Source organism: Echeneis naucrates, chromosome 3 (genome assembly GCF_900963305.1).
Source record: "Echeneis naucrates chromosome 3, fEcheNa1.1, whole genome shotgun sequence".
Lineage (NCBI taxonomy): Eukaryota > Metazoa > Chordata > Actinopteri > Carangiformes > Echeneidae > Echeneis > Echeneis naucrates.
In genome coordinates, this window is record NC_042513.1 from 15,016,532 (window position 1) to 15,038,962 (window position 22,431).

The following is a 22,431-nucleotide window of genomic DNA, read 5'->3' on the forward strand; positions in this document are numbered from 1 at the left end:
AACCAAGGACCAAATTTTGGCACATCTCACTCCCTTTGTCACAAGGCTGAAGCACTAGTTGAACTACTCGGAGTAAAAAATACAGAAAATATACGTGTTGCTATTTCTGTTTTAATTTCCTCATTTATACAGCAGAACCTTCTGATTTATTTTCAGCTTATTCAAATTTGGCTGATTAATTTTCACTAAAGATGTGTCCTTTATTGTATTTTTTTTTTATACTGCTTATACAGTTTTATTTTTCTGTCTAAAATAATCATCATAGTGTTTTGACCTCATACTTAAGTCTCCACAAAAGTAAAAAAAATACAGCTATTGTCTAAAATCCATGGTTGATTTTGTTGACCGAGTCACATTACTCTGGGATTTTCCAGGGATGTGTCCATGTACAGTAACATGTTAATGTTATAGTCAGATATTTCAATTTGTGAAGGAGGACATTCATTTTCTACTCATAACATTCCCTTGGACTGACTTGCTGACTTGTACTTCAGTTTTACGTCAGTGCTTCCTGGAATGTGGCTGAACAACCCTCACAACAAGAGTGAATTTGTTCCATTCAGGAGTTGTCTATTTATAAATGCTACTGAGCAGATGTTTTACACCTTAAGAAACTAAAACAGCGACTTGGATTAAGTGGTCATGAACGTCTCAGTTGCTTATTTTCTTTAAGGTTAGATGATGTCAGCACTCATAGAAGAACAATCTCGTTCTTAAACACAAAGCAACCAATAAACATATACCAGCTTTAAGTCGTCATCTTTGCTCGCTGATGAGTCCAAACCCTAAATGCATTGATGTACATAGTCTCAAGAAACCAGAAATTTGTCACATTGAGCCAAAACCAGTGAATTTTATCTTTTTGCACAGTGTGATTAATCAGTTTCAAAGTGGTGCACAGGTTCCATTTGTCCAAAGCAAAGCTCTGTTAAGATTTATCCCTTAGTAGATCCCTCATGTGACAGACCAGCCACTTAGCACATTTTGCTTCTGCTCCAAACTTTATGGATTCAGGACCTCCATACTAAGTTGGTTGGTGTTGGTCCTGCTACACTCAGCTATTTTTGGTACAAACAACCAATGAAAATGTATTGCATACACTACCCTTCCAGGAAAGTTAATATTCTTGCTAGAAGAAACCCTCATCACCCAACATTTAAACACTGGAGCAAAACCTTTTCCAGATGTAGTTGTATTATGCATCTTTTGATAATTTTTTGTTCACCATGTGGACTCAAATTAAAAAAAGGGGGGGGGGGACTAAAACAATTCATCAATCATCAAATATGTTTGATGGTATTCTCTTCATCAACTACTCTATTAGTTGGCAAACTGTGGCAGTTTTGAAGACTAACTGCAGCTGCCGATTGCTGCCTATTAGTGATGGGTGGATCGATCCCATGGTATTGTTATATTATTTATTATTTATTGCATTGTATTGATGGTAAATGTACTGATTTACATTTCTGTCAGGATCATTTCATTGTTTTGAAAATAATGCTGTTCAGCAAAAGTTCAAAAACTCAAATGTGTTTTTTTTTTTTTATGTAATTGATATTTATGTTAACTATTTGTTTAGCTTTTATGTTAACTGTGCACATTAAAGTTGTTACATGGCCAGTATTTGGCGTGATTATTTTTAAAGGTACTAATATTATCATTGAGAAAAGAATTCACCAATAAAAAATTACCAGTAATCGGTATCAAATATTTTATGCAAAAAGTAATCAGTGTCATATCGAATCTTAAAACTGTGGTACCGCCCATCACTACTGCATATATAAAATCAGAGCCTCAATCGGTGTATCATACCTGAGACAAGTTTTTCTTGTGTAAACACAGTGACAGATTAACTTCTCAATTTGTTTCGCATTTGTTTGTCGCATATTCCTCAATTTCTGGATGAAAGCTGTTTCGTTTAGAAAAGTTACACCCTGAGACGCAGGGCTGTGCTTAAAGCAGCACCATTGTGGTCGTGCCAGAGAGGTTGTCAGAGGGCAGTACCAGGGCAGGATAGCACAGAGAGTTCACCAGTAGACATTGTCCACAGCAGGGAAACGCTGTGTCAGCCCTGAACAAATGACTCTCTCTGTCTGAGGTTTCAGTGTTTGTGCATGTCTCGCTTTTTTTTTTTTTTTTTCTCTTTCCCCCCAGTGGTTCTCCCCAATGATGTAGATGTGACTCATCAGTCCCAGCATGCTGTTGTCTTGATGATAGGAATAATGATGGAACAAATTTAACCTTTGTCTCAATGAATCACCTTGGTTTTCCCAATTTGTGTTCTGTATGATTTATTATTATTTTTTTTAATTCAATGTTTTACGCTATTTTATATCAATTATGTATCACTTTTATGCTACTTATCAGTTTTATATAAATTACTTGAGTCTGGTGTTGACAGCTGCCTGACTGGAGAACCTGTCTCTGCATCCCCCCTGTCCTGAGGTGGATGAGGTCAGTAGAGGATCTTCAAGTGCTCCTGAAGTTGACAGTAAATAAAAAAAAAAAAAAAAGGAAAATTAATTGTTGTTGTTGCTGTGTAAGAATGAGAGGTAACTGTGTTTTCAGTGTTTCTCTTTTTTTATCAGTGTCGTAACCTCAGTTTAAATCCTCCCTTTCCGTTTTACTCCAGTCAGACAAGGTTAGCACTTTCTCTTCGTGGCTCAGGGTACTTGTGTCCAGGCTAGTAAAGGAAGGAGGGAATGACTCTTAGCATGTGAAGGAAAACCTTGAATTGTTGAATGTTGAATTGAACTGGATGAATCTTTGGTTGTATTTGTAAGCAGGCAGTCCAGTTGTGAAACAGGTAGAGCAGTGTTTCTCCTGGCATTTGACCTTTGTCCTCTGTCTCTGAGACTTGGAGTAAGACATCAGTAAGCCTGAGTAAACTTTCTGTCCTCTTGGGATTAAATTTGCTGAACTTTCGTTTCCCTCTTCCTTTTTTCCCCAGAAGAATAGTTCTAATGTAATTTATAGCTAATTTTAACCTTATTATTAAATGTAAAAGCCCTTTTTGTTAAATCTTCCTTCTTTATGCCTCCTCCCCTCCATAGGGGAACTTGAAGTACCACATTACTAGTTTTTCTTGTTGCAGGCAGGAAAGTGTTAACTTCAGGATGTCTGCATTCAGTCAGGTCAGGGTTTTCTTTTTGTTTTTTTTTTTAATAAATAATATTACAATATTTATGTAGCCTATATGTATAGTGCTGGTGTGGCTTATCAGTGTAAAATTAAATGGCTGACAGATGCAGACATAGTGACGATCTAAATCATATTGTAATGGGTTACACCTCGGAGAAAGAAAAAGATGGGACAAAAGCTGTGATTATTTTTATCATACAGTCATCTTAGAATAAATGGATGGTGCGCGGTGTCTGCTCAGATATTTTGTCAATTCATAATGCTCTTTGTAGTAAGAGTTAGTTATGAGAAAATATCCAGTATTTGATAAATAATAAATTATTCTGCACACAACAAAAAAATTATCCAACCATTCTTTGAATTTTAAGTTAGTAAAAATATCTATTGAAATGGCATAGGGCTGGGTGTTGGCATGTGTAATGCTGCCTTTGAATTTGTAGAACTACCTGGAGAGACAAAATGAGGATTCCTGATCTTAAAGGGCTTTATACATGACAATCGCTCACAAGCTGTGCTGGATTCATAGGATATGAAAAACTGGTGTGACAAACCTGAGCAGGGTCAACTGTAAAGGCAGCATCAACCTGAGCTTCAGATGGCGTCTTTGTGAACGCATAAATAAAATGTAGAAGCAGCACAATCTAGTGATAGGTAACAGATCATTTTTAACAGAGAAGTGTTATATTTAGTTTTAAAAAAAAATGTAAACATGAAGGATAGATTTGTGAATACTGATTCAGAATCTATATGGGCATTTATTAGGTTTTACAGATCGCATTTAATGCCTCTGTCCGTGTGCTTCCATTCATTGTAGAAAGTTCCCTAAACATTAATACTTTGTTCTGAGTCATACAATTACTACACATTGTGATGTCAGGTTGTAACAATTTTTTCCTTTCTTGAGGAATTTTAGTTGCCGTCAGTGAAATCTGTGACAAGTGAGGACTTTTTTATGGCCTGTGTAACTTTTTTTGTAAACTGTTTAAAAGCTGGCAGTAATTTATCAGGGTCTCTGAGCTACATCTCAATGTTTTCCAGCCATTTGGAAATAAATGAGTTTTAATCATGGAACAATTCCTGCTCTCGGATGGTCTGAGACTTGCCTCATTCAGAGGGATGAAGGATTACATCATTCCTGGAGCGGATTGGAGTAACTCCCTGGCTCCCCATGCACACAGCTCTCCCTCCCTACTTTTATTTTTTTCCCTCCTCCTTCTCCTCAAACCCCTTTATACCTCAGTCTTTCCCTACGTCTTCTCTCTTATTATAGACTGTGCAGAGCTCTGGGACAACCTGTCAGGTTCACTTTGTCATGTCCCTTCATGTCACTCATTCGCAAGAGTGAATTGTTTCACAAAAGTGATTTCTGTTTCAATTGTATTCCTTGTTCTGAAAGAAAAGTGCTGATTTTGATTTAAAATGTATCAATAGCCTATACCACTCTACTAGTCATAACAGTAATTAGATTAAATAATAAGACAGGCTTTTCCATATTTATATTACAGGGGCTCCAGAAACAGATAAGCGGTTGATGAATGAATGAATTAATATTACGTTACGTGTGTTTGATAACCATCCTTTGTCTCTGTTACACTTACTTTGGTTGATACAGTTGTGGAAAAAGTTCAGATTTTCGTCTGCCATTTTTGCTGGTGACATCTCTACATGAGGCTCTCTGATAAAAGGATCAAGCTAGCATTTTTCTAAACTCAGTCAGGTGAATTGGCTTACTGTAGTGACAGAGTAAAGAGCTAGAGGCATAGACAATGACATATTTAGAGCATTAGATACTTTGCAGCAGATTTCTCATGATTACCGCTCAAAATAATGAGCAGAACTATTAATCGGATAAAAATATAGACACTTGACATCATCTATAGAAAAGGGCTCTTTGGTTATAATGGCTCATTGCGTTGCATGTATAAAATAACAAAAAGAATCACTTGTTTTCAAAATAAGTATCCACTATTACAATGAACAGCATTCTTTCTGTATATAACTTGCTGATGTGCTAAATTCGAATATGTGGAGAACTGGGTAACATTTGTATGTCAATGAAAAGCCCCAATGGAGGTCTGAAAAGGTTATTGTATATAATCTAATTGCTGCAACTTTTATTGCAATAACAAAAGTTTTGTCGGTCAGCACACACACACACACACACACACACACACCTGCTTCTGACCTTCCTGTCAGTGGCCAGGCACAGGATTGTATGTGTAAATGAGTGTGGTATCATCGGCCCTATGCTGTGAGTATGCTTGAGCTAGATTTAATCCCTCAGCCCTGGTTATCTTTTATGGGATGAAATAAATATGAACCTTGTTTGGAAGGCTTCAGGGTCTGTGGTTCCCAATCTGCCTGACCACAAGGTTGACCGTCACATAGCATGTCTTTGAACAGAAAGCCTAGCAGGTGTTTATTTTTTTCTGGTTTCACATGTTCATATGTTAAGTTTAGAGACCAGACCCTTAAAATGAAAGTGGCAATGGTCAAATTAACCTAGACAAGTCTCTCAAGCACAAAGTGCAGTTGACTTGCCTACCGTTGCATCCTGCCTGTCCAACTTGTTGGTATCTATAGCCCTGGTCCAAGATGATAGGATTGGGCTCCTAATGGCCTACTAACTTTCTCTGGTGTGAGAAAAAGCAAAATAGAAGGATGACAGTGCAGTGGGGTGATATAATTTCAGTGTCTTATATTTATAACCTTACATGTGTTCACTGATCCATCTGTCCATCTATCAGTTACGTTAGTGTATATTTTACTGTAATCTTAAACTGCATTATAATCTTTCCAGCAAGACCTGAACAAACCTGAAGACCTGCCACAGTCACCCATTCTGAGCGCAATTTAGATGACATCTGTGAGAACTTTATAAATAAATTGTGAGGTATTGGTTTGTAATGTTTCCTCTGTTTTTTTTCTCTTCCAAAAGGAGTGATCAGCCAGTGGCAAGGCGAGCCAAAGGAACGTGTCATCTCGCTTGTCCTCACCCATCTCCCACTACTCAAACCAGGCAATGTCGAAGCCAAGGGTGAGTATATGCGTTTGCTGCCGCGCATCCTGGCTCATACTATTGAGCACGGCCACCACCTGGAGGAGTCTCGACAGCTCCTGTCCTATGCCCTCATCCACCCCGCCACCTCTTTGGAAGACCGTGCTGCCCTGGCACTCTGGCTCAACCACCTGGAGGAAAGAGCCGCTGCTCGGGGAGACTCACTGGAAAGGCCTCCTCCACCAGGGCCGCAGCACCACCACCACCACCACCACCAGCAGTCCACGCCTCCATCCACCCTCACCTCATCAGGATCCTCCTCTTCGACTAACACCTCTTCATCAGGCAATCTGTATTCCTTGCATCACCATCAGCGCTATGGCTCAGATGACCGCCTCAACGGGTGGCAAAGCTCCAGGGATTCAGGGCTGGGTGGAGGGTGGCATCAGCAGCAGCAGGGCTGTGAGAATGGGCACCTGCTTCTCTACCCATCATCTTCTGTGCCAGCAACCATAAACACAGTTGGAACTGGTGGAGGTGGTAATACTAGTAAGTCATCCTATCTGTACTTTTTCCCTTGTAAAGTGTGTCCTTCTTAAATGTTTGTGTTTGAATAGAATTCATGGTCAACATGCATTTTAAAATGATCTTTCTCAAGTCCTGTACCAAACATGTTCCCCTACTGTGGAGTACTTGGCTGCAGGGTCCTAGTGGTGCTAACAATACAAAACAAAATTTGGTGTCACATTTTACCTTGGAATTTTAATATGACACTTATGTTATTTTAATTAACTGTGCAGACCAAGTATATATTCATGGAGCACAAAGTTTCGAACTCTGGTCTATCCATGACTGCAATGCTTCTTTTCACCTGGTCCAAGTGGACCAGGTTTTATCCTCGTGTCACCCGCTGGTTTGGAAGCTGCCACTGTGAAGCCTCCAGTTTGTCATTTGGCTGGTAGCCACCATGGCTTTTGAAACCAGAACAAACCATATTTGGGGAAGGTTGAGTGAGGAGGGATCTGACCTGTTCTCTCTCTGGTCTGATGATTGGCTGATTGTCTGATCACCAGTGTCTTGGCACAACCTCACAACAGGGTCTCTAAGCTTTAACACTCTAACAAGACCACTTTATTTGTCAAATAGGAGCTACTTGCTTTGCGATACCCATTTTAAAAACACAATACAGTAGACAAAATATGCTAAAAGTCCAAGAAAATTAACTTAACTGTCATTGGTGCTTTGTTGGATAGTAGGACTGACACAACGCACAAAATGGTACCTGTATTGCATTTGAAAGCACAATACATATTTACATTTAGTTTCAATGCTAGGTTCATTATATTTCTACCAGACACGCAAAGTACATTCCAAACACAATATACTCTCTGATAAACTAAACAGCACAATAAATGTACACTGGTCTGAACTACGAGTAACCCACACAGCCGCTACAAAGGCAGTGTGCTGCAGGAGACAACACAGAGAGAGGGCAGGGTTGATGAAATTAAACATAACTATGGTCAGACCAGGATATTTCCAGACAAGAATTTAAGGGCTCTGTGTTTTGTTTTTTGTTTTTTTTTTCCTTGGGAGATGAAAGAAACAGCTGAGGGTTTATAAATAAAGACACATTTAAAGCCCTGCTCACTGCTCCAAGAAAGATCCTCTTGTATTTTTGACTGCTAGCAGTTTCAGTCAAGGACCCCAGGACTTAACAACTGAAAACTGGAGTGGCTGCCATTGGTTAAAGGCAGCCACAGTCTTTCGTCCACTCTACCTTCACAATGTTCATCTTTGCAATGATGATGAGGATTACTGGAGTATAATTGTCCGACCACATCAACCTGCTACTGATAGAACATCCTGATGATCTCTTTCCATCCATACTCTCAACTCTGGTCCAAGCCACAGCAGGACATGCCACCCATCCCTTCCCTTGTAAGGCAGCCTTTGTGGTAGACTATGTTAGGGAAAATGGCTAATATTTAGGGACTGGAACTTGAAATGTTAGCTGGGCACTTATTTTAAACAGGGCCCGTGAAGTCCTATACATAGCTCCAACACTAAGAGGACCACATATAGGAGGAGGAAAGAGGCTGGAGTATTGGTGGCAGCTCACCCCGTCAGAGAGGCGACACTGAAAGCTCTTTGGCTCCCACCTTTTTATTCTGTTTACCTCATTCCACAGGAAAAAATTCTGATGCCAGAACTGCTTGTACTAAGTTTAAATTGGTAGTAACAAGAACATTGGTTTAACCCAAGAAGTTTCCGTGATGAATTAATCATGAATGAATCCCAAATTAATCATATTTTAATTATATGAGAAAGTAATACGGTGAAAGAGAGAAGAAAGATTTTATACTGATTTGGCAATGGATTTTACTAAATCCATTATAATGAACCTAGCATTGAAACAGTGATGTTATAAACTATTTCATGAGTTGTTTTGCTTTTTGGTTTCAATCCAAGTGTTGTGGTACTACAAAAAGGGCTGACCATTTTGTAGAGTATTAACACTGTTGTGATGGTTCACCATATATACTTTTCAGTGCATAACAGGTGTAATGTAACAGTTATACACTGATATTGTGTGAAGGTGAATCTTTCTTGAGATTTAGTTTCAGGGCTCAGTCTTTACTTCTACTTCAGTTGTTCTTTACCCGGAGCCCGGCTCTATCCAACTATCTACCCAACTATCTATCTGACTGCTGTTAATGTGTTCTTGCAGTCTTGACGAGTGGCGGTGTCAGCCAGCAGCACAGTCCCCTAAAGCGTTCCGTGTCCCTAACGCCCCCCATGAGTGGCCCAAGCAACCAGCCTTTGGGCCACGTCTGGCTGTCCCAGGAGGACCTACGGACTGCTCGAGGCCCAGCCCCTGACCATGCTCCCCTCTCACCCCAGAGCAGCATTGCCTCCTCAGGCAGCGGAGGCAGTGAGCATTTGGAGGAGGCTGGTTTAGGAGGTAGCTCAGGTCTCCATCGCAGTTCTTTCCACGAGGAGGGCAGTGGCATGAAGGGTGAGTGACAGAAATAAGCCTGAAGCACAATGAAAAACAAAAAAGGGTAATTGAAAACAGAAAACAATAAAAACATAAAAAGGAAGTAAGAAACACAAAGAGATACATTTCCATGGGATGTTAGGATATAAATTATTCAAATTAATAAATATTTTAAGAGGGCAGCATGACGGCATACTGGTTAGCGCTGTTGCCCCACAACAACAAAATTGCTGGCGCAGGCCTTTCTGTGTTCTCCCTGTGCTTGCATGGGTTTCCTCTGGGTACTCCAGTTTCCTCCTAAGTTTAGGTAAATTGGTGACTCTAAATTGCCCTTAGGTGTGAGTGGTTGTTCATCTCAATCTTTCTCTGTGTGTTGGCCTGCAATGGACTGGCAACATGTAGAGGGTGTACCCCACCCTTGCCTAATGTGAGGTGGGATTGGCTCTAGCACCCGCCGCAACCCAGAAACAGAAACAAGTGGATAGAAGATGAAAGAATTTTTCAAAAGAATAAAACAACGAAAGTGTTTGTTGATGTTACCCGTTTTGGGAATAGACAATATGATAAGTTTATTCCCTGGAAACAGATTAGGAAACACAGTTGAGGTCCTATGAGATGAAACTGGGATTTCTATTAGAGTGTTTAAAGAGTTTCTGGAAAGATTAATGAGGAATAGTGAAATTTGCTAATCTTACCTGGGTTAAGGTTTCCCCATAAAACGGAAAGGTGCATGACCAGTTCATTAGAAACATGTATCACACTCTGCGTGACTCAAAACCATTCAGCCTGAGGCTTTGACAAGACCACTGACAAATTCAGTCCAAGTAGTTTATCAGTGAAAGCAGAGGCCAGATTTCTGACTCCAGTGACCCGGGGATCATCACTGACTACAGGCAAAGCTCGACCTTTCATGTAGTTCCTGCCTTTTTTTTCCTCGTGTTGTCATCCACTTAAACCTGTATGAAACAAAACTAATATTTTACAGTCAACACCCTCAAGAGAATGAGCTGAAGCTGTCATTCGTCTTTGTCAGGGAGAATGTTAAGGTCATCTTTCATCTTTGTTTTACTGCCAGAAAAGATTCTGCAGTGAGAGTGACGTTTCACATGTTGGAATGAGATCCTTATTTTTCAAGCTGTCTCAGTTATGTACAGTCAAGATTTCATGTAAGGTGGAGAACAACGCCTAAATGTTTGTGTTTTTTCATTATTGTTATTATCATTTCTCTGTCACATTAATCATTATCCAGCTAAATCAAAACAACTATCATATATAAGTGAAAACTGGTGAAGTTTTTAAGTCTCTGGAGAGGGGAGTACCGCTTGTGTAATGATGCTCCAGTAATAGTCCCCATTTTCTCTTAGAGCCTTTACAAGTGTGTCAAAAAATAAACACGACAAAATACTGTAAAGAAGTAACAAAGCCATATTTCTGCATAGTACAAATGGATTGTTTTGCATGATTTTAAAATAATTCCCATCAGGCTTCCCTTTTATAGATGACTTATTTTGTGAGGTTATGATTTTTATTTATTTGTTTTTAAAGTGAGATCTAGACATGACCTTGGAAGGACCTCAGAGACAATGTACATTATGATAGCAATGTACAAATAAAACTGAAAGTTGTCGGTTGACTGTTGTGACATCATAACGTAGCGATTAATGCTGTTTTCATGTAAAATTTTATCAGGGATTTTGTGTGTGCAGATGTTCCTGCGTGGCTGAAGAGTCTCCGTCTCCATAAATATGCCGCTCTCTTTTCCACAATGACCTACGATGAGATGATGTCACTGACTGAAGAGCAGCTGGAGGCGCAGGTTTGTTCACACTCAGTCATGTCAACAAAGTTAATTTAAGTAAGAAAAACAACTTACCACACCTTCTCTTTCACATTACTAGTTTTAATTAATCTAAGTATTTATTTAAATGAAGGCAAATTTACAATAATGTTTAGCCTACTAAACTGCCAACTGTATAATAAATGATGCAAGTATTCAAGAAACATCTCCAGGATGCCCTGGGACACATCAGTGTTGTGACCTGGGGTCATAAGGTGTTTCGGGTCTCACAACATCCTCCCTCGCCCAGCTGACCCAGCCGACCCAGCCGACCCAGCCAGGGTTGTTCAGGCCCCAGCTTGCGTCCCAGCAGCTATCCACAGATCAGCTCTCTTCAACCAAAGATACCTAGTGGCTTTTTCTGTGGCCTCACTGGCAGATTGGATGACCCTTTTATTGGCTGCTCCTGTCACGCCCAACTGAATGAAGATCTTTCAGAGAGAACATCCAGCAAACATTCTGCCCTGACCTGGCCTTTCTGCCCTGCTCTGACCTGGGTCCTTGGAAGAAGCCCAAGCACCTTTTGTCACAGGCGTGACTCTGCCACCTCACTGGTTTCTCTGCTCTCCATGTCCTTCCTGTCCTGACCGTGATGCCAGCTGCTGACACTTTAGTGCCGCTGGAGTCCTCTTACTGCAGGGCTTCCTGCATTCAAGCCACCTTGCCCTCTTCCTTGAGACCACAGAATGAAAGCTGCAGAATGCAAGGTGTTGCTTGTCCTATACAGTGCTGCGCTGCTGAGGTGTGTTGAAAGCCCAGCTATTTCCGCAGAAGGCTACTTACAGTCCTTTTGAGGGACTCGACGGTTGTTATTGGGGCTGCATAGACCAGCAGAGGCAATACTTCAATACTTATATATCAGATATAGATACAGATGAGCCTATTCTGACACAGAGGATGTGCTAATATTAACATAGCCCACTGGGAAGTTGTAAACTTCCTCCAGGTGCTCGTAACAATTTCTCTGCCTGGTGCCGATGACCACTCCATAGACTCTTGCTGAACTTCAAGACAAAGGGGTTCCTTTTGTGACAAAGAATTCAGTGAACTGCTTATCTGTAAATATCTAGGTCATCTACATCCTCCATGTGAGAAGTCATATAAGCTTCACCTGGAATTCATTTTTTAGAATCAGCTTCAGCCTTCTCTGTTCTCCCAAGGAAAATAAACAGATACATACTTCTCACTGTTAAGAGAGCTGTTATGTCCTGAACGCACATGACATCACATCTTCACACCTCATTTATGGTGGTCTGTGTACCATAATGTAATACTTTTCTTGGAACAATATTGGGTTTTGGGAGATTTTACACAAAACTCTCCTCTAACAGAAAGTCACTAAAGGAGCACGACACAAGATCGTCATCAGCATTCAGAAGCTCAAGGAGCGGCAGAATCTTCTGCGCAGCCTGGAAAAGGTAAGTGATTGTATACCACACCTCATGCTATACACTCAAATATCCTTTTTATTTCATTTTCGACACCTGCAATAACATGCATTTGGATCAGTTTTTTGTAACATGTTCTTTTAATTGGCGATTAAGTTTATACCTTATATCTAGTGAATACCCCGTCTTTCTTAGTGTGTGTGAGTCAAATGGTGCCCATTTTCAATTGGTGTTATGCATCAAGTGGGCATCTTATAGAACACCTAATCCAGGAAGGAAAGTTTTGGCCTCTGAACTTAAACCCGTCCATGTTCCGACCCCTTCTCTCCTCTTCCATTCAGCCTTCAAAGCAAAACAATGGCACTCAAGAGTGCACCACAACAGGGATTTCTTTGGCTTGCTAAATTCAGGCTTGGACTTTTCACCAACACGTCACTTAAAACATTTTTACTGCTGAATTTGTGGTACAGGGAGGAAACAAGAAAAATGTCGCTTGGCGTTTTGGGTTCATGGGGACTCATGTTTGGTGTTGTTCTGTGATGGGTGAGGCAGACAGATGTGATGCATTTGAACTTAAGTAGTAAAGGGAAGGCTAGACGTATGTGTTAGTAGTATGAGTTCAGAGGTTTATCATATGGCTATTTGGCCTGTGATCCCTTATCATATTGGTTAGTCTGTCAATTCATATTGAACATGTAGGCCAGAACTGACTGACCTGCATAACATTTAAATTTCTGTGACTGATGCACTTCTCCAAAAACTCCAAAATAAAATGAGTCAAAGAGTAAAACAATCTTTTCTGATCTTCTCCCCCTAAATTTCCCTCCTGCTATTGACCACCACCACCAGGATGTTTTGGAAGGCAGTAATCTGCGTGCCCCACTGCAGGAGCTCCACCAGATGATCATGACCCCTATCAAGTCTTTCAGTGGTGGTGAAGAGGCTTCCCTGCAGCGCCCTCTCCTCGGCCCTGAGGGGAAGAATGCCGCACTAGGCTCCCACCTGACTGCAGGAGGTGGAGGGGAAGTAGAGTCAGGTGCAAGTGTCATTGCAGAGGGGGATCTCCCTGGCCAGTTCACCCGTGTCATGGGCAAAGGTAAGTGCTCAGTTGAGATGATTTTCACAGCCTGAGAAAGGTCTTTTGTTGTTTTTTAATATTGTCTTCTCCATCTCTACGCCGTCCTCAGTTTGTACTCAGTTGCTGGTATCGAGGTCAGACGAGGACAACATCAGCTCCTACTTACAGCTCATTGACAAGTGCTTTATCCACGAGGTAACCACTTGCTCCAGAGTACACAGCATAGAGAAATACCAATTAAACATACATATACATTCAGTGCTTACATACTTTGGGGAAAAGGGAAGCAACTTCAATCACTTGTTATTGGTAAACCAAATGTATTAGATAGTATGGAGGGTAAAGATGCAAGGTGTAAGGAGAACATACCAAATGCATGCTTTTGAATCAGAAACAAAATATTGCAAAAGGAGGACTGTTGCTAAACAGCTCTTTTTGTATTCAACATAAAATGGCAAAATAAAACCCGTTTGTATTGTCACTGAAAACAATAACCACAGGAAGACCTGGCCCGCCAGCAGACACAAGTACCTTAAATATATACTTGGCAGTATTTCACAGTTAGGAAGATACATGTAGCTGTAAGAATCATTCATCACTCTGGCTTCATGTTGAATTTTATTCAAGAAGTTAAAATGAACCAGACCAGAGGACCCATATCATGATCATAGATGTTCACATCCACTCTACTCTCAGTCTTTGAGTCATTTTAAGTTGTTATACTAAAAGTGTCAAAGTGGAGGATAAACATGATGTGATATGAACTAAAATCATTGCTTAAAGACATATGAAGTATTTCTTGCAACACAATGTATCTGAAAGTGATGAGCCATGGTGCTCACGAGTGATGTCTTATTTCATCCCTGTCCTCTCCTTGCTCCGTTCCCATCAGTCCTTCACTGAGACACAGAAGAAAAGGCTGTTGTCATGGAAACAGCAGGTCCAGAGGCTGTTCCGGTCCATTCCCAGGAAAACCCTCCTTGACATAGCAGGGTACAGACCACAGAGGAGGTACACACACTGACATAATCTTCATTTTCGTAACAAAAAGAACACCCAATAAAATCCAGTTTGTTAGAAAAAACTGAGGTTTCTCTTTAAATAGGACAAAATAATCTGGTGCTTTTTTATTTTGTTCATCATTATTTGTAAATTCTGCCTGTTCTGTATGTCTACATTGAGTTTTACATATTTTTAAGACCTTTCAAGGGACTGGCATTGAAAATGAAGTTAGGCCCCATATAAAATATGTAGATACATTGCTACTCTATATTTTACATTGGCACACAAAAAGAATTTTAACAAGTGAGATGAGCTGTTGTAAACCAGTATATACAAATAGAAGAGTGACAGATTTGTTTGAGTTTACACAAAGCCTGTTAGTTAAATGTTAAATCAATCTAAGACTGCAACATTTTCTTTTATTAATACATACATTCTATTATTGAGCATTTGCCATCTCCTCATAAACACCGGAAAGCATTGTGCAACAGCATTTTGAACTTTTTTGAGCATTTTTTGAGCATTTTGAACACTAACACTAGATTACACTAGATAACACTAGATTAAAGCATCATTTTAATGTAATTGTTTCAGCTATTAATTTTAGAAATTTTTGTCTTGTCTCAGCCGTTTTGGGCAGTCCAACTCTCTCCCCACCGCTGGCTGTGTTGGAGGAGGCGTGTCGACCAGGAGGAACCTTCGCCAGTTCCAGATGCCATCCAGGAGCTTGCCGGGTGCCAGACTGGGCCTGTTGGGCAGTGGAGGGCTGCTTGGACCCACACCTCGCAGCTCTAGCAGCACACCCACTGGTCCCAAGCAGGGAAGGCAGGTATGTCAACCCAGCAAGGACAATAAAGCAAGTATGGTGAGATTTTGTTAATGTGACACCAAAATTGCAGGAGAATAATATGCAGTATTAGCGTAGTAAAGTATAGCTGGGTTTTTCTTCCTTATTGATCATCATTTATGTTCGAAGCCATGCACATAAAAATGCTGCAATGTTGCATAAAAGCACCAAAGCACATCTTCAATTAGAAATCAATCACTGCTCTCTCATACATTCATACAATCTAATGTGTGGATAAATGTATAGAGTTAAATTCAGTTTTTAAGTTGAAGATGAAGGTATGAGAATAATCAGTCAACCAGTCAATATGGATCTGCACGATAGATGGTGAATGAATGGCAAAACCACCCTGCTCAACACTACTCAGCAGGCTTTATGATCATTCTCAAACACTTTGAGAAGTGACCTTTGAGAACGCAGTGTACATCAAAAAAAGAACAAAGGATTCACAGCATAGGGTTACAGTTCAAATCTATTATTTCTGCTACAAACAGTTTAAAGATGTTTGGTTAATGTCTGGACACAGTGGCCATCTTCAACAGAGTGGGTTTAGAATGTTGTTTGTCAAACATCTGTTGATGTGGTCAGAGAAGACAGAACAGGAAGGATAGTTCAGAGCATTTTCAGAGCAGCTTGTAAATAAACTAGAAAGACTATATTACAGTAGTTTCCTTACCTCATTTTTCTGTCCATGTCTATGTGGAAATTCTTCCTGTAAAAAGGAACACGAAGATGTGAAATAATACATTCCAGGATGTTTACAATAACCTGGGCAGCAAAATTCCTTCTTCAGCATGTACTCTTCCTGAAATAGTCTTTTTATTCCATTATGAAAAAATGTGGGGTGAGGAAGAGGAGCAGTGGTGTTTGGGAGAATGAGGTGAGGTGGATGGAACTTGTAGGCAGGTCACCCCACATACCAGAGACCCTGCGTCAGTGCCGAACACTGAAACAGGAGGAGCCATGGAACAGTTTCAGGCCCATGCTGGCACACTTGGTTTGAGCTGACCCAGTTCAACGTGAACCTCTCTTTCTGCCTCATCCTTCTTTCTCTCTCTCTCGCTCTCTCTCTCTTACATCCTTTACAATGGGAGGAAATACCTTAGTTCCTCCTCATACTCGTCATCTTGGATCTCCTTGTGTGTGGGATTGTAGTGTGGATGTGTGGAGAGAGAGAAGCAGAAGGAGGGTGGAGGGAAATATGTGAGTCATAGTTTGGGAGAGGTAGTTGTGGTGTTGGAGGAGGAGGGGCCAAAAGAAAGAGAGAGGAAGACTATTATATGAGTGAGGGAGTGAGAGAGCCCGTCAGAGTCAGTGAGAACAGTGCACAGGCATTTCCTGTTTTTCCCTGGCCCACAGCACTGGAGAGCCATTAGGGGGTGGGAGGGGGGTATGTGTTGGGGGTATAATAGGCAGGTTACAGTGAGGAATTCAAGTGGTGAGCATCTGAGACTGTCATTAGGTGTCAGCCAGAAGTTTTTTTTTTTGGGGGGGGGGGGGGGGGGGGCATGGTGAAGGAGCTGTGACCTCAATTCTAGATAAATGTCTTTTCGGTATGTGATCAGTGAATCAGCATGAAGTTGGGAGAGATCATTAGGGCATCAAGTTTGTGAATCACATATGAAAAAGACTGCATATATTGTATGTAAATGTATTTGAGCTAATAAATGTTTACTATTTCACATTACATTCTTAGACAGAACTTAGAAAAAATGGTTCAAGTTTCATAGATAATTTCCTTAAAAGACATTTTGCCCTAACAGGTGTTATCCAAACATAGTGTTATTTATTTAGGCTCATGAAGTTCAGTTTAGTTCCTTTCTTTTTGGTGCAGAAGCAAAAACATTTTTCATATCTGTTAACAGCAGTAAAACAGCAAACATCACAAAAATCATTAAATAGATGTGCATTAAGTTTCATGGGCATTATTATGGATTTTATTCCCACTGTTAAACAAGACTGTCTTTTTTAACCATAACTCTGATGCTGATGTAACAGATGAGTTTGAGTTTTAAAGAAGCTGAAATAAAGTTTGGGTTAAAATATTCTCTCCAGGGTCTGTGGTTCGCCAACCCCGGAGGAAGCAACAGCATGCCCAGCCGAACCCACAGCTCCGTGCAGAGGACCCGCTCCCTGCCGGTTCACACCACGCCACAAACCATGGTCATGTTCCAACAAGCTGGTGAGAAGCACTGGAAACACACACATACAAAAATACACTGGCAGTATTATAAACTTCCAAATTAACATTGACTTTTAGGCAACAGTAGATAGAATAATGCATTGAATGTACACTTCAGTGGGTTGTCTTTTTTGGTTTTCTTTCCCCCATTAACTTACATTCCCCTCCTTGCTCCCTGTTACTTTGGTGTTGCCATGACAACCCCAATTCCCACACAAGGTCAGGATTTGATAAAATCCGTAAAAGGTAGACCTGTAATGACCTGCAGTAGCCTATGCTGACTGGACATTGTCCCACAGGAACAGTGGACAGTGGACGCACACACACCAGAAGTCTCTCTTTTTAGAATGAAGAGGAAAAGCAAATTTAGAAAAAGCAGAGAGGAGGGAGGTTTGGTGGAGTGAGAGAGGGGACTGTATGTGAGAGGAAGAGACAGAGGCAGGGAGGGAGGAAAGAGTCAGAGGAGTCTCACAATGAGGTTCTTTGTGTAGTGAAGACGGGGCTCCCTGGCCCACTTTGCTTCCCTTCCTCCTATCCCTGACTCAGTCTCTTTCTCAACCCTCCCATCTCTCTCTCTTTCTTTCTTTTGTGTCTCACTCCTGCATCCCCCCTGCTTTGACAACTCTGCAGTGTCATGCACACATTGCAGTCATCCTCGGGGCTGGCTAGAGCTGGGTATTGGCCAGAGTAACCTTTTTGTCTGTTCCTCTCTAGCAGCCGATGTATAACGGCATTTATTAAGTGAGGCAGGTATAGAAAATGAGGAGAGGAAGGAACAGCTGTGTGTCAAGTGTCAAGTTTTATGTCGTTTTGTTTTGTTTTTTTAGAGTGTGTGTGTTTGTGTCAATCTAAATCTGTGTATACACAGGATGAAAGGGGGTGTGGGGGATTTGGATCCTATAAATAGCCCAGTGTGGACTACTGAGCCTAACTCAGCTTTTCTCTCTGGCCACAAGGGATTTTCACTGCCCAGCCTGTGTGGAGGACTCAGCTACAGATTGAAGGGCTGGAAAAGGTTGCTAGGCTGCACTGTGGCCCAAATTTAGCCCCCCCCAACACACGCACATATGCGCACACTTCTCCCCCCTGGCCTTGACCCAACCTGCAAAACAGTCTCCACCCTGCTCCCAGTTAGAATCGTTCAGATCCAGACCTTTCACTTTGTGAACTATTAAAAAAGTCAAAGTCCACCTTACACCTTCAAACCTTTGGCTGCATCATTCCGAACAAATTTGAACCATAGATTGGCATATTTCTTCGTAGGAACATGATTGAAACGACTCATTTATTGATGAGTACAGTAATGCACCAATAGTTTTGCTATAATGTGTCTCAGTTAACGGTGTGGTATAATCTGATTACCCAGGTTGCACCCTGATTGATTGGATGACATCAACCTGGTGAATTTGTAGTTGTTTGTATTGAATATTAGTAATCACTGGCACTGATTCAATGGTTTTTGTCACTTTACAGATCATCAGTTACCAGTGACAGAGCCAGACATCAACAATCGACTTGAGTCTTTGTGTCTGAGTATGACAGAGCACGCCTTGGGAGGTAAGACACAGTTTTTACTGCTTTCGTTTGGTTTCTTTTCATTTCATCTTCAACAAAATTACTGATTTATGAAAATAATATATTTCTTTCATTCTTGATGTTGTTGAGTATAAATTCTTAACCCCTTCAGACCCAAATTTTTTCTTCTGGGCAAAAATGATTATTTTTGTTTTTGTTTTTTTTTTTTTTGCGATTCTTATTCCTCTCCAACATAAAAACAAAATGGAAAAAACTTTTTGCTATTTTTTTTGCTAATTTTTTGCTAACTCATGTTTTTAATAGTATTTTTTCATGTCCATTCCATTGGACAGTGGGTCCGTCTAGAGGGATTTCTTGTTCAATGACTTAGTGAATCTCCAGGTCCAGGACAATCTGAAACAATATGGTAATACAGTTTATAACTTATCCTCAATATGAGACCATGAAATATAACATAAATTGGTTCTGGAGGTAATGCCGATAACATATGAGTCACAAAGGATGCATGGATCCTTGGGGTTATTAAAATGTACAGTTAAAAAAAAGAAAAAAAGCATTTTGGCGCCCTAAGCACAGCATTATGGCTAGTTTATTTTTAGTAGCCTTTTGTCATGTTGACTAGGTATCTATAATTCAGGTGTAACAGCTTTCGGTCATTAGAACTTAATAATTTTTGTGTCGAGAGGTCAAATCAGGCCATCAGTGACTCATTTTCAGATCATGTCTCAGTAGTTGATCTCAACACTGATCCTAAGGCTGACTGGCCCTTTCAAAACCTGTCATTTTTCTTGCTGTGTGAAGAGAATGAAGTCTAGAGACTTAGGCCCATCAATAACTCCAGACTTGTTGGAGCCCAGCAACAGTTTTACAAATGTTTCATTTTGATTGTCCAGTTTGGCTCAGCAGCTCTAAAACTCAAAGTTCAAAATTTGATGGTGGTTCTGGTTGTTCAGGTCAGGAAGGAAATGAAATAGGAAGAGTCAGAATAATACAGTATCATATAATTATATAATTTTGATTAATAAGGTATTTCTCATTTCGACTCTAAAAAAAAAGTGGGGTTTCATAATGACTTTCATTCAGAACTGTAATATCCATCTTTAGATGTGCCCTGTTGTGCAACTTCAATTGAAGAATTGTCATATTAAAATGCACATTGTTACAAATTAAGCTAAAGTAACTTTTTTTTCCCAATCTGTGTTCTCATCTCCTAATGTGATGTAATAAATGTAGTAATGTAACATGAAAAATGAATATCTGGATCTGAAAAGTGCATTCAAAGCTGAAGAGCTTTAAATGTAAATCCTATCTAAATGAACAGGGGGTGACTCCATTGGTTGTAAGTCAGATTGGACTGAAGTCCATGGGAAGATGGTCATAAATTTCATTTGATTTATTACCTCAGTAAACATTTTCTAAATTATTTTATTGTCTAAGTCTTGAGTTTCAAGTCTTCTGCAATACAACATGATGTTAATTTTTTAAATTATGATTCATGATTCATTCAGAGAAAATTTGACCATAAAGCAGAGGCTGGATACACTGGCTGCATTGTTACTGCTATTATACACAGCACAGAATGAAGAGATGGCCAGTTCCAGCCCCTACTTCTCATCAGCTCCAACTTTTCCTCCAAATATGGTTTCTTCTGGTTTCAAAAAACTGGAGATTTCAGAACAACAGTACACAACTACAGGGGGTGAATATATAAATGTATTGAATATATATTAAAAATACACCTTATTTTCAGTTTTTTTATCCTAGTCTTCCTACCCTTCCTCTATTTTAAAAAGATGTACAGTTGTTTAGGGGTTGATATAACACTTTTGGTATAAGACCTATAAGACAGACCACTCTGCTTCCTGTTTGGGTGAATTTGATAAAAATGATGTATGTTATTAAGAAAAGAAAACAATGATAAGATGTACTTTCCAGTTTATTATCATAATTATCATAATGTTGGTGATTGTCAACACAGTTATTTAAAGACCTGGTTGTACGGAACATTCAAGTAAATCCCAACTTCCCACATCCCAGAAATCTGAAGTGAAGACAGTAGACCTCAGTGCTTGGCACATAACTGCGGACAAGTGCTTCTTTGTGTGTGTGCGTGTGCGCGTGTGCACGTGTGCTTTAGGTGGAAAGCAGAACTGGGCAGCAAGATGACGGGGAGAATTTAACCTCGTAAACTACTTCATAGTCAGTTTTGCTGTCTTATTTTGCACTTAAAAATCAATCAGGGTGTCTGTGGTGGAGTTCAGAAACACAACTTTGGAATTTAATCTAAACCAGCCACAGGAAATAGCCCAAAACACAGTGTATCATGGATAAGGAAGGATGAGGATATTGCTCAGAGTTTGGTCATTTTTAGAAAGCTGCTGTATTTTCTCATTAGGTACATTCTTCAAGACTAGTCAGTGTAAATATAATAACAGAAATTAATTCATCATGGGGACTGGACAAGAGTCAGACTCGATTTGGTTTTTCTAAAAAAATTTAAAAGAAAAAAAAAAAAACATTCTGTGGGTGAAACCTGCTTGTGACAGACTGATGCACACTGAATGCAGTTTATTCCTTTTTTGAGATGTATTATCTCCAATATCATAAAATCAATTTAGTCTCATCTCACCTTAGAAAAAATATAGCATTGATATTTGAAAAAGTATTCACAGGTTTCTGATCAGAAATCCTGACTTACTTTGAGGTTGCACGCTCAGTTTATTAGACTGAAATGTAAGTTCAGACAAGATGTGAATCTAATAGTCAAAAGCTCAACAGCAACTTCCCCTTACTGTAAATTGACACATTCAGCGGTTGATTCGCAAGTTTTAGTGTTCAGTGCTTTAGCTTTAGCTAGCTCTTGCATTTCACTGTAAGTTACGTGCCACACACTGAAACACACCTGGCTTCTTAGCACCATAATGGACGCTTTATTTCAGTGGAATAAAACTGTCCACCAGTGTACAGTCTACAGCCACACCAGAGGCAACAGCTGTCAGACTGTTGTTCTCTGAAACGCTCTATCAGTATTTTGACAGATGTGTTGTTCTCTCACCATGACAGTGTAGGCTCTGGCCCTTCACTGTTTGCCAAGTCAGAAAAGCTTCAGGCCCTCTTTACAAACAACTCATAACACAATAAGATCATTGCATTCAGAGTTTCTATTCAGACAGTGCTTATACTATGTACTTTATTGTCCAAGGGGGGTTATGGACATGTAGAGACGTAATGTAGAGTTGTATAATAGTTTCAATTTAGTATATTCCAAAAAGTCTGTCAAACACACTGTGACTGAACAAAAATTCATATTCTGATTTATAATCTATAATCTTTTCCGTCGTTTAAAAAATGAATGTCATGTATTGAATAAGACGTGAAACTAGAGACTGGGGCTATGAACTGTTAGGGAAACATTAACTGA

The 22,431-nt window shown here is 40.0% G+C and overlaps 1 protein-coding gene across 2 annotated transcripts in view; it reads left to right on the top strand.

Annotated features, from left to right (window-relative positions):
• The window catches only part of samd4a (sterile alpha motif domain containing 4A), a 48,517-nt gene that overhangs the window by 20,382 nt on the left and 5,704 nt on the right, over window positions 1-22,431 (top strand). The window contains exons 3-12 of one of the 2 annotated variants that reach the window (XM_029498357.1): window positions 6,080-6,688; window positions 8,871-9,158; window positions 10,847-10,956; window positions 12,309-12,395; window positions 13,215-13,461; window positions 13,553-13,638; window positions 14,336-14,454; window positions 15,073-15,274; window positions 17,348-17,474; window positions 18,948-19,031. In XM_029498357.1, coding sequence (XP_029354217.1) covers window positions 6,080-6,688; window positions 8,871-9,158; window positions 10,847-10,956; window positions 12,309-12,395; window positions 13,215-13,461; window positions 13,553-13,638; window positions 14,336-14,454; window positions 15,073-15,274; window positions 17,348-17,474; window positions 18,948-19,031 — 1,959 coding nt within the window. The remainder of the gene's footprint in view (window positions 1-6,079; window positions 6,689-8,870; window positions 9,159-10,846; window positions 10,957-12,308; window positions 12,396-13,214; window positions 13,462-13,552; window positions 13,639-14,335; window positions 14,455-15,072; window positions 15,275-17,347; window positions 17,475-18,947; window positions 19,032-22,431) is intronic. The other variant, XM_029498358.1, reaches the window with a different exon arrangement.